Source organism: Oreochromis aureus, linkage group 8 (genome assembly GCF_013358895.1).
Source record: "Oreochromis aureus strain Israel breed Guangdong linkage group 8, ZZ_aureus, whole genome shotgun sequence".
In the NCBI taxonomy this organism is placed as follows: domain Eukaryota; kingdom Metazoa; phylum Chordata; class Actinopteri; order Cichliformes; family Cichlidae; genus Oreochromis; species Oreochromis aureus.
The window spans coordinates 18,430,046-18,442,470 of record NC_052949.1 but is presented as its reverse complement, the minus strand read 5'-3'; the positions used below and the strand labels follow the sequence as shown (position 1 = coordinate 18,442,470).

Sequence of the window (12,425 nt, the reverse complement as noted above, 5' to 3'; positions counted from 1 at the left end):
ACAATTTGTAATGGAAGATCAAAGAAAAAGCTACCTAAAAGTAAGACACTTTTTTTTACACAGGAACTAAACAGACACACATATGAATTTAGGGTTTATTACTGTAACCATAACAATAAGGTGGATCTCTCTTTATTTTGACCATCAATTCAATCATAATTGTTCTTTTTAATCACAGGCAATAGTTATAATAGTGCACTTTTTATATTTAAATTATGATACAGACATTTCTTTTTTTTTAAACACCTTATTCTACTGACCCTTATGGATGGAGAATAGTTTACAATCTTAGCCAGAGTTGGGTCAATGAAAAGTGAAGGTGACGTGAAAGATGAGGTGAGCAGTCAGTGTGTTTAGGACTGTGAGGCAAACAACTCCATACAGTTTCTCTTCTTGTGACAATGGGAACACAATAGATGTGAGGAAGCGGGACAGACGGGTCAAACGGACAAGGCATTAATGCAAGAGATAAAGCCAACAAGCAAGCATTTGATATGCTCGTGTGTGTTTGTGACAGAGAAAACATAGGCCTGTTATGGTTTGGCTGTGTTGGTTAGTTCAAAATCACTGGGTCAGTTGGGAAAATCCACACGTAACTACCTCAAAATACATCTGCTGCAAAGTGCTCAGCCCACTCTTATTCAGTCACCACCCACCCGTCTCACACACAGATACCAGTCACAGAGACGCAAGATACAGAGCAAAGCTCAGTGGGGACGTGAGATGAGAGCAACTGCTGCTATCGAAGAAAAATCAATAAATAACATGAATAAGAACGGGTTTCTTGGGTTTGTTATTGACACATTTTGTTGGCATGAAATCTAGTTTACAAAACAAATAAATGAAAAAAATCCCCATAAATAAATAAATAAACAACAGACAGATAGATCGACAGATTAGAAAAAATGACATTAAAATAAAGTGTAGCACTGTGTGTCTCTCTGAAATCCTTCTGCACTCTTGTTGCATATTGCACTGTATGGAAGACTGTGATGAACATCGACTAGTCTGATAGAGTACTGGAGTAATATATGTGACTGCCTTGAGTTGCTACGTCTGCTTGCAGAATGGCGACTCTTAGTGATGAGCGAGGGTGCGGCGATGCATACTTGGCTTGTCGGTGAACACTGAAATAACGAGCGTGGGGTTAGGAAGTCCTGTTCAACAAGGAGCTGACGCCTTTTTTAAAGTCCAGCATCATGAATACGTCCCATTGATGAATTTCCTTACTGTGTATCTTCTTTTTTTGTTTGTTTGCTTTATTTTGACGTGAGTCAGTATATGAATACTATGGCAACAGGAGACAAAGCTTGACGAGAAAGGCAGTTTCTGTTTGATCCACAGGCCGGTGATGCTCTTCTCATTCAATCTGGGCGCAAACAGCTGTGATGAGGTTCATAAAGCTAATCACGGATAGTGACGACAAAACAAAAAAAAAGCTTTCATATATTACTGTTCATATTTCTGTTCAAACACTTTTCTTCAGAGCAACGAGGGTCCAATGCAAAAATCTTAGAAGCATTGTTTCATATTGTCTCTGAGTAAAAAGCAAATACAAAAGAATCGAAACACTTAACTCTGAATGAATGCCTGTCGGAAAAGCAGCTTCCACTGTCAAACACTGTGTGGAGTGTCTCAGTTGCTGTCTTTACTGTGATCACTGTGCTACTGACATCCTTAAAAGAAATGTGTAAATAAAAACTAAATAAAAAAATATCTTTTTTGTTCACATTCACTTACTTAGCTTACTTTGTTGGTTTTCTTTACCTTAGGAGGAGACACTGCTGGAGAAAAACAGGACCTTCACTGAGCTCATCGCCACTCACTGGGGCGGCAGCAGGGTGCTAACTCTTTAGGATTCTTCTGCTGAGATGCATTCATATTTCTTTTTAGTATGGGCGGGTTTACATGTTGCTTGATAGTGATATGAGCGCACTGATTCATTTTAGGAGTAATCTCGAGAACCATCACAAGACTGTTATTTCTTTTTTCCTTTTTTTTTGGTGTTGGATACTGTATTACGATGATATGGTAGACTAACCTATCTGATCATATCAGCATCCTTGAGCATTGATTCGCTAACTGGCATGCACATTAGCACTTCAAAATTCCTAGTTTGATCTGTGAAGCTGTACCTATGATGAATACCAAACTGCTCATTCACGTACTGTTATTATTTTTTTCATTAAAGGGCGGTTTGTTAACACTTGTTTCTCATTTAAGGGTAGGAATCCTGGTGATCATAAGAATCTCAAGTTGGAAAAAATGTGCATGATGGGGAGGAAAAAGGCTCAATCCTTGCTCTGTGGTCAAGCACCTTCAGTAACTTAGACAAGGAAGAATAGGAGTAGCTCATGGCTTGCAGGGATACTTGGAGATGAAATTACACTGTCTTCTTTCTGGTGTAGTTCAGGCATCCTGCTGCGCGGTCTAACTTCCTATCTTACGGTTGGGATTGGGTTCCGTTGGAGGACAGCAGTCGGGTTCTCTCTTTGGCTGAGCCTCTGCGCTGCAGAACTCCCCCGCTGCCTCCTATGCCTCCGCCATCTGCTCGGTCACCCCACTCACACCTGTCGCCCCCACCCTCGGAGCGCCTCGAGTTTTGGCGGGTGGGGGTCCCGTGGGGCCGACTGTTCTTCTCATCTGGGAAGGGATCAGGAGAAGAGAACGGGAAAGTCACTCTGAATGTTTACAATCCGCAGGCTTCACGGGTCAGTGGCAAAAATGCAGGTGTGAATGAAAGGACTTGATTAAGGTGGCAGCTAATCTTCCACCCTCTGCTTCGCTCACTATAGTCTAGGAACTGTGAATCATGCAAAGCTATTATAGTCAGCTCCAAGAACAGATACGGAGCTAGAAATTAGCTCAAAGACTAAAACTGAAACAGGGTGAATTTCTACAGCAGTGTGTGGAAAAGTATTGTGTGGTTAAGCAATCTTACCAGATAGGGCTGACACCAATGGGTGATCATGGGAGCTGAGAAGCTGCGCTTGAATCGTTTCCACCACCCGTCTGAACCTGCGACTCGGACCTGAAGAGGAGTCACACACATTTAACTTAGGGTAGGTACTGTTCCAAAATAATGTGATCTTAACGTCACCTGATTTTTATTATACATCCAAAGTTATTTTTAGAGAAAAACCCTCAATTTGGTAAACACAAACCAAACTTCTCGGATGAATGAGAACCCAGTTTCAACTTAAAAATACTGCAAAAACATAAACATTTCAGGAAGTGTTGAGTATTTTACTATAAGGTTTACTTATTAAACCTCATTTTGCTATAGCTTTACTTGCTGACACGAGTATTATTGATTCTTTCATATAACTTTCCAAAGCAGAAAGCTGTTAAGCAGATTTCCAAAACTTGAGATTTTTTCAGGGAGCGACATAGTTTTGTCAAAATGTTTAACATTTCAATCCACTGTTAGCTAATTTTAGCATCTGCTTTACTTGCCTGATATGAGGGTGAATGTCACGCTGTAAATTCCTGTCTCCCTCCTGCCCTCCCTCTCGTTTCTCTCCCTGTCCCGCTCCCTCTCGCCCTCGGAAAAGGCAATGTCCACCTGGAACTTGACGGGCTTCTGGAAGACGGAGGGACCGCCGGAGGATTTGTATTCGGCTCGGAAGCTGGTCTGTGAGAGGACGCTGTGACTGAGGGATGGGATCTGTGTGGTGGGGAGACAGAGAAGAAGCAGAGAGACCGACAGACTTACGAGGCGGGAGAGGTATGGGGACCGACGTGAGTATAGGGAGACAAAGGGTGAGGGTGAGGAGAGGAGAGAGAAAGAGTGAGCCATTGGTGAAAGCAAAGTGATCCATCTACATGCCACGAGTGAGCAAGATCAAATAAAGATTAAATAAAGAGAAAACTGAAATAATGAGAGAAATGGAGTGTGTACAGTATGAGAGCACAAGTCAGATCCAGCCAGAGCCATGCTTTGATTGCGAGAGGCGTGAAGGACAGACCAAGTCAGACACTCACAGACAGGAAGGCGTGGACAATGTCAGCTTTGACAGAACTCAGCGGTTTGTCTCTGATCACCACGAAGATCTGCTCCTCTTTCTCCAAGCCGATGAAATTCCCAAACCACGATTTCTTAGCTAGCCTGGTAGCCAGACAAAAGAAATACACAGCATGAGGAGACACAGACAGCGCAAACAAACGGCTTTATACCGTGAAAATACGACACCTCAACAAATATTTATCTCCAGAAGCTGGGACTCACTCAGGGCTGGATTCTGGCGTTAGGCTGGACATATCCTCTGATGTAGGAACTGAGAGAGACGAAGCACACAAAAAAATTCAGCAATCGACGTTTGACAGATTGGAGCAAAAGGAAACACAAACTTATAGATAACCCTCAGCCATTACAGAGATGAAAGCTGAAAAAGGAAGTCAGTGTATTAGAAGTTATTAAATCTTTTGAAGCTATAACCCTACGCACTAAAAGCATAACTCCCACAAAATATGAGAGTAAACATATAGGACTGACCTTGCAATTTACGCCGATGGAATCTTGGTGAGCCCAGGAGGTTGTTCTTGAAAGAATTGAGGCGAGTCCTCCAATGGGCAGAGCTGCTGGCTGCCATGCCGCTTCCCCCTCCTGGACTGGAGGGTGGGGTCAGCGACAGTGAGCCCACCCCTCCCCCTCCCTCCGCCCGTGAGGAGGATGAGGACGAGGAAGAGGAGGGCGGGGTGGAGGAGGGGTGGTGAGGGTGGTGAACAGGGGTGCCCAAGGGTGTGGGCAACGGAGAGCCCTGGGGAGTGACCTGCGGCACAGAGTGGGCAGAGTTTGGGTAGAAGCTCTTAGTCACTGACTTTAGGACAGAAGAGGAAGGGAAGAAGAAACGGGGGATGGGTGACAGGAGTGGGGAAGGGGAGGGCGAGCGGGAGGATGGGTTTTGCAGAGGCAAGGATTTGATGGGCTGCAGGTGGGGTCGGTTGGCGGGCCCCTTGGTGGGCAAGGTCTGGGTCTTTGGGTTTGGGGGAGCTTTGGGCTTGTCATGAGCCCGTGCTGAGCGAGGAGTGGTGGTGCTTCCCTGTTTGGACTCCTTTGTGAGTGGGGAAGCGGTGGCAGAGGTGACATCTGATTGGCTGAAAGTGAAGACGGGGCTCTGATAGGACTGGGGGGTGGGGGTGGGTTTGTCAGGGTGAGGGGGTGGGAGACATGGAAAACAAGAAAGAGAAGGGATGGAAAATGGAGAAAGGATGGAAATGAATACCATGCTTAATGACAGAAGAGTGCATCTTGTGAGGAGTGAAAGTGCCGAATGCAGTTCTAAGTGCCGATCATAAAATCTTTCATTTAGTGCATTTCAGTCTTTAGTACGCGCCCTTTAAATCTATTGAAAGTGAGGGTTTCGTGACAGTTGTGGCAAGGTTAAGAATGCAGTGACAGAGGACAGTGGCAGTGAAGGTGTTACTATAGAGTAATTGCTGCCAATTAAGGTATTTGTTTTTACCCTTTAGGGACTGTTTTTATACACTTTCAAGCACGATCAAACCATTAATTATCCAATAAAGCATCTAATTAAGCTGTCAAATTGTGCAAATTATCATGTATAAAACTAGCTCATGCATGAGGAGGAAGAAAAGTGACATGAAGACAGAAAACAAATGCAAACCTCCTGTTGGGTGAGACAATTCATTTAAGGGACCTGTGTTGTGATGATGTGTAAAAAATGACTGAGAAGACTGTTACAAAGATATTTTAGGGGGTTGTGAGGAGTGGATATTTGTTTTTTTAAAGCAGCTTCATGTAGAGACTGACATCAGCAAAAAACAATGCATTGTTACATACTGAATCAATAGTTGGCAAAGGAGTAATGTTGAATTGAAGTAAACTAAATTACTGCCCAGTCTGTCAACAATATCTCTAAAGTCCTAATCCACCGTTGGTTTACAGTGCTGTTGTTGCCCAATGAGCCTAAAATGTACACAGTACCCTGCTGACACTGACAGCTGTCTGAACTGCAGGACACAAATATGAGACTGGACTTAAAGCTATATTGCTGACAGGGGAGAGTTAAATAATATAAATGCAGACTACCAGAAATTAGCATTTTATTATGGATGCAGGTATAGTGTTCAAAGATAATGTAGTAAAAGTATGAACAAGTTGGTTTACAGAGCCTTACCCTGGGACTACTGAGAGGGCTGGAGGAGAGACCGGTTGATGCGCCACTGACTGAGCGAGACCTGACAAAGAGACCCAAAGATTAAGAGGCTGTTAAAAAAAACAAAAAAACCCCCCCAAAAAACAAAAACTGTATGACAATGAATTCTTGCACTCTAAATCTGCAGAATACAGACTGTATGTACTATATGTGTGTAAGAAAAACATGCTATACCTCTGGCTGTGTGCAGCTGTGTCCAGGGCCCTGCGAGGTGGCGTAGGAGACCCTTGTTCGGTGACACTCAGGACCTCCAGGCTCTTCCTTTCGGGACGGCAACGGCCGTGGCGCGTCAGCATAGGGGAGTCGACGCGCTTTCGAGGAGGGTCTGCTGAGAAACGCCACCATAAACGCATTACAAATTTTGTTTTAATTTTAAGCTTTGTGCTGTGTTTCACACTTCAGGAATTTCCTCAGAAAAATTCTTATTCTTTCACAGGCCTTTTGCTCACTGCGCCATCTGTGACTGTGATAAACTTAGCTTCATTTGCATTTACAGAATTGCTGTCCCTTCCAGTTTTATCTCAGACAAAGCTTGCAGATGTCCTGCAAAGGCTGGTATAATCATGGTAAAAGCCAGCGACAACTTATAGTATTAAAGAAACAGGTAAACACACTAAAAATCCAACACAAGGACATTAAGGGCCATAATGCTGTATATTTTATCTCTAATGCTAATGCTAGTCAGTGCAGTATATTATCAAGTAATAAAATTATAACTTAATAGTGTTTAAATGATAACCTCAAGTAATCCCTAATTCACTGGAAGGAGAACTGAGCATACAGGAACACCGCTCTTGAAAAAGTTGGTAAAATGTGTCTCAGACCGATAACTGTAGCGTCCTCTCTTGAGTGGATCCCTCCTGCCCCCTAATGACTGACCTACATCATTGCGCGGAGGTAAGTCCTCATCCTCATAGCTGGGGTACCGCTCTTTCCTGTCTAGCAGAAGGTAATAGATCATTTTCTCCTGGTTTTCTCTGTGTGGGGGGTGGGGGAGAAAAATACAGATTGAATGAGATGCTAAAATGTCATAATATTTATTTAAAAAGGAAATCTGTATAGATGCCACACAGCCACACGATTAGCTTTTAGTAGGCTGTTCACACGGTCACGCAGACATGGATTTCATGACACAATCAGTTCATTTAACTGATCACATTAATGGGAAAAGACCTAAAAATAAGCCACATACTCCTTCCTCTACCTCAACACTATCTAGGCAAATAATACAAGATAGGATGTTTGTGGCCAATATTAATTGGTTGCATAACATCAAATATGCTGGCTGAGTGTTAAAAGGAGAAAAAAAACAAAAAAAAATACACAACAGCAAAAGCAAAATATACACTGAAAGAAATATTACATGCTTGTGACTGCATTGCATATTATATGCCACAAATGTTCTGATTTTTCCAGCCATTTCAAGCTGACACTAGAAACCACAATCGTGTTTGGAAGCTGAGAGAAATTACTTACTCCTCACACTGCAAGTCACGTGTGAGCTTGACTCTGTCTCGGAAACAACCGAGCGAGTGCATGCTGTCCAGCACATCTGGGTCCAGCTCAGTCAGGGACAAGATTCGCCTCACACAAACTCGCCTTGGAGGAGGCTGCTCAGGACACGGCTCGTTACGACCACCCCTAGTAGGAGTCAAACAAAATGAAGCGCATAGGAATGACACAGATGTACTGTACATGATTAAATCTGATCACTTCAGCAGTCACGTATGAGAAAACGAACGTATACTCACAGATACCAGGAATGTTTCTGGATGGCCTCTAGCTGTAGGGGGTGACAGGGCAGATGGGGCCATTAGTGTCTACAGTCTGTTAACAGCCAGATGGCCACAGAGCTGTGCTGTGTAAACAGTTCACATCACACATCATATCTTCTTTTTTACATCCACAAATCTCATGATTGCAAAATATTACCCATTAAACTGGATCATAAAAAACATTTTCAACTTTGCAATGTTTGCTTTTGAAAGTTTAATCAGAAAATCACTTGTGTGTGTGTGTGTGTTAGAAATATTACTGAGCAAGTTCTAGATGGCTCAGTTAAGTCCCCAAAACATGCTTCAACAGCTGCCACTACAATGCATCTTCCTGACTGTACAGTATTACAATGAATGCACCAATAAAGCACATACAAATGCAACTGTGCCTCTCATAAATATTAACTAGAGTGCAGACCCAGCAAAAAATTATAGTAGGAAAGGCAAGAAGGATAATCTAAAAATGAATCGAGACAAAAATTATTTGTATCAAAAGCAAGAGTCCCGTTAAACAGTACTGTTCAGTCCCTTTATATTTTATCTTACAGAGGGAGAGGCAATCCCAGTTTAAGGCAGGTGACTGAAAACAGGTGTAAATGCATTCTGCATCTGAGGTCTGGACTAATGTGAGCAGTCTCATACCGTGAGCCTCTTTTCAGGGTTGACCTCAATCATTCCCTTCAGCAGGGACTGACAGTCCGGGGGGATGAAGTGAGGCATGTGGAACACCCCGCTCTTTACCTTTTCCAGGAGCTGGCGTAAATTGTCGTGGTCAAAAGGAAGGGCCCCCTGTAGGGCAGAGAGAGAGAGACAAAAACAAGAAAGGAACAAAAAACAGATTGCATTAAAAAAACAAAAACTGGCAAGCGTGGGATGTAAGAAAGAACTGCGAAAAACATAAGATGAGGGGATTTAAAAAAAAGACCAAAGTGCACTGTGAAAACACAAATAAAAGACTTACCACCAGTAGGGCAAACAGGATGACCCCACAGCTCCACACATCTGCTCTCCGCCCATCATACTTCTCCCCCTGCCAAACACACAAACGGCTATGATTTTATTCATCGCCGGCCATTTCAATACAAAAATGATTCACAACACTTGGCACCCGTCACAGGATGATTTAGGCTGATTTCAGGATGAAAAACACTGAAAGGAACACAAAAATCCATTTAGTCAAACTCAGTCTAAAAATACCATGAAGCCAGATTTGAATCGATAACACTGGATAATCTTTTAAATGCTGGGTTTCCTAAAGATTTACTCAAGCTAAAAGGTGTGAACGTTCAGAAAAACAACTCAACAGACGGACTAAACTTAACATTAAAAGTGTCATGTTACTGGTTAGTTTTCATCAGGGGTGTCAAACATAAGGCCCGGCCACCAGAATTGGCCAGCCAAAGACACCAATCAGGCCCACTGGAGATCTATGGAAAATGTGGAGGCATAATTTTGATTTTTTATTGTATTTTCAAACTTTTAACAGCTTTGTGAAAAACCATTCATACTACACCAAAATAAATAAGTAAAAGATAAAAAATTAAATGATAGAAAATTCCTGTTTTTTTCACTGTCTACTATAGAAATGTACAATTTTTACATAGGGTTCACCATTTCCAAAAAACAGGATGCTCTGTCAAATAACAAAAATGTTCCGTTTTATAATCGCAGGACAGACTGAGCAATAAACTAACAGAACTGTTTCTGTAATTTTATAGATTTACTTCTTACAATTTAAGCCCAACCCAGCATTTCTTTAGCATGCAGAAAAACTGTATTGTTGAAATTGCACTTCGTTTTTAAATATCAAAATATCTCTGAGATTAAATGTGTGATTAAACTTCTTTACACTCTCAGAAAGCAGAGTTTAACTGATCCAACACACTTAAGATCAAAGTGGACTGTACATGTCCCACAGTGTAAAATGAGTTTGACATCCCTGGTTTAGATCATGTACCTTTGGAGCTATTTATCTCTCTACAAAAAAAGTTTTTATTTACATTTCAGACAAGAACATTTGAGAAAGCCAATGAATAAGAGCTGGATACTTACCCGTATAACCTCAGGGCAAGCGTAATGTGGTGATCTAAAATCAGAAAAGGACTGGCATTAATATTAGTGAAAGTAAAATGAGCACTGTATAAAAGAAGTCATAGATCTGTGTTGTAGACACTGTATTTTCCTGCTGATGTGGAGCCTTTAATGTTTAAAATGTACAGAGTCGTACTGCAAGTTGTTGAATTATATAATAACCCTGTTTATGTACGTACATCATCATTCATGAAGCTCACACACAGAGTTGGTACTCACCCACAGCTGGTTTCTAACAGACTGTCTCCCACCTGTAGGGAGGCCATGCCGAAGTCAGCGATACGAATGTTGTTCTTTTCATCCAGGAGCAAGTTCTCAGGCTTCAGGTCTCTGTGACTGCACAAATACAACCAATACTGTTAGAGTTGTTGTCAACATGGTGCTTTAAATGAAATACAACTGCATGACTTTGAAAATGTGTTTGCACAATCATACTGTGTTCCACTCATTTAGTACATCAGACAACAGCTGTTTTATTGTTTAAAAAGAAACGCTCAAAAATAGCTTTGTAAGTCAGTAGATGAGCCCTAAATCAACATCCTACATATGAACTTGACTCAAACACAGTTATTACAGCTCGGTGCAAAAAAACCAACCAGATGGAATGACTGTGGCAGAAATCCAAAGCAGAGATGATCTGCCTGAAGAACTTCCTGGCCTCTTTCGGAGTTAGCCGGCCCTTCTTCACCAGGTAGTCAAAAAGCTCTCCTCCTGACACATGCTCTAACACCAGGTACCTGTCCGCAAACAGGGACAACAGTGTAATTTGAACTTATGATTCTGACAACTCTTTTCCACTGATGCAGTGCTGGACCAAGCGCAGAGCCAGTTCTGCCCTGGTGCTTTTAGAGGACCAACCGACTTTTTTGACCGAACCGAACACTGCAAAAGTTTGATGTAGTTTCTATGGGAAGAGAATTAAAGGCCCATCCCGCAGAAAAGGATATCAGTGTTTGCACTTTTGGTAAAAATGTGGGAAACAGGTTCTTAGTTTGGCACCACGTTGGTGGAAAAGTGGCGCAAGTGGTGAAAAGCAGACAAGATGCTAAGAAAAAACTATTTAAACTTAGACACTTCCCATGGTTTCATATAATAAGCTTATGATGTTGGATACTAGGACTACAATATTCAGGCTGTACTCACTTTCGGACAACCCAATTGTCTACTCCAACAGTGTTTTTGTAAGGGTATTAAAGGATTTGAGTTATACTACTCATTAAGACACACTTTTGAGAATAAAAGTTGGGGATGAAGGAAAAGTGAGAATTACAGTAACGACAGCAGATTATTACAGCTTTTCTTGTAATATTTATACTCATCCCACTCCAAAGATTAGTATGCAGCTAGAAAGCATGCAGACTGCATTGAGCCAAAGAGCAAGGCTTTTTCTGAATGCAGAGGGAACTCACAGATATTTGTTATTCTCGTAAACATCATGCAGCTTCAATACATGCGGATGCTCAATCAGTTTCAGAATGGCAATCTCCCTTTCAACCTGGTTAGAAAGAAGAGAAAGCATAGAGAGAGAAAGATTTTGAAGCAAGGCTCATGAGCGAGCCAGAGTTGTTTTTCACACATCGGGACGGAGGTTAACTGTTAACTCATACAGAAGATAAATATAGAGAATATGGGACATTTTGTTAATATCTTAAAACACCATGATATATATATAAACATATATATAAGTGTCATCATTATCGTCACTGTGAGCAACACCTTCAACAGCGTCAGACTGTACCTTCATCAGGACTGACTCAGACAGCTTCTCTCTGTTGACTATTTTGATGGCTACCTTCTGACCCGTAATACAGTGGACCCCCAGTTTGACCAGTCCTGTAGATTGGATGAGAGAGATAAAAATAAAATACAAGAAGGTTGGGGGGGGGAAATGAAATCACACAGTTTAAAAACTACACAAAACACTAGTTTTAATTTCAGGAACAATACTCACCTGTCTGTCCCTTCCCCAGAGTCTTTTCCAGTCGATAGGGCCCAACATATTGAGCTGACTGACTTAGAGACAGTTCCTTACTCATACTGCTCTTAACTGGAGGCTAACACACAATTATTACTACTTACTGCACTGTGGTTATTGCAATTACTGTGATATTGTACAGCTTACACAGAAGCTACTGTGGGACACAAGACGATGCTCAAATTAGAACGACTGTCTTTTTATGTCAGCGGTAACACCGACTTTCTTTGAAGTCACTTCATGAACGTGAAAAAAACAAAAACAAAAAACCATACAAGTGAAACTGCTGCTGATTTACAACACCTGGGTGGACGTTTTTCATCTAAACCGAGACAGCACGGTAAACATGATGTTTATTTATTTTTTTTTTTTTTTTTTTTAACAGAACATCTTGCTATATGTAGA

General features: G+C 41.7%; 1 protein-coding gene across 5 annotated transcripts; it reads right to left on the bottom strand.

The window, feature by feature from the left end:
- Positions 1-94: 94 nt before the first annotated feature.
- Positions 95-12,134, bottom strand: brsk1a (BR serine/threonine kinase 1a). 5 transcript variants are annotated; one of them, XM_039616606.1, is made up of 19 exons: positions 11,997-12,134; positions 11,784-11,878; positions 11,455-11,540; positions 10,642-10,782; positions 10,265-10,381; positions 10,007-10,040; positions 8,916-8,984; positions 8,597-8,743; positions 7,931-7,962; positions 7,656-7,820; positions 7,059-7,156; positions 6,354-6,507; positions 6,141-6,201; positions 4,496-5,126; positions 4,229-4,277; positions 3,985-4,108; positions 3,457-3,667; positions 2,942-3,031; positions 95-2,643 (listed from the first exon to the last, which is right to left on the bottom strand). In XM_039616606.1, exons 1-19 carry the CDS (start codon positions 12,079-12,081, stop codon positions 2,444-2,446), a joined length of 2,589 nt encoding a protein of 862 aa, XP_039472540.1. In that variant the 5' UTR covers positions 12,082-12,134; the 3' UTR covers positions 95-2,443. The 5 variants fall into 5 exon arrangements, with proteins under 5 accessions (XP_039472540.1, XP_039472539.1, XP_039472538.1 ...); XM_039616605.1 differs by having other exon boundaries at positions 95-2,655; positions 6,354-6,504; XM_039616604.1 differs by having other exon boundaries at positions 96-2,655.
- Positions 12,135-12,425: the final 291 nt, after the last annotated feature.

Coding starts and splice junctions, on each gene's coding strand:
- brsk1a (XM_039616604.1), bottom strand. CDS start 12,081: ATGAGTAAGGAACTGTCTCTAAGTCAGTCAGCTCAATATGTTGGGCCC. Junction 10,382..10,641: donor TGCCACAGTCATTCCATCTG/GTTGGTTTTTTT, acceptor GTATTTGTGCAG/TCACAGAGACCTGAAGCCTG. Junction 2,656..2,941: donor ATTGGTGTCAGCCCTATCTG/GTAAGATTGCTT, acceptor TCTCTTCTCCTG/ATCCCTTCCCAGATGAGAAG.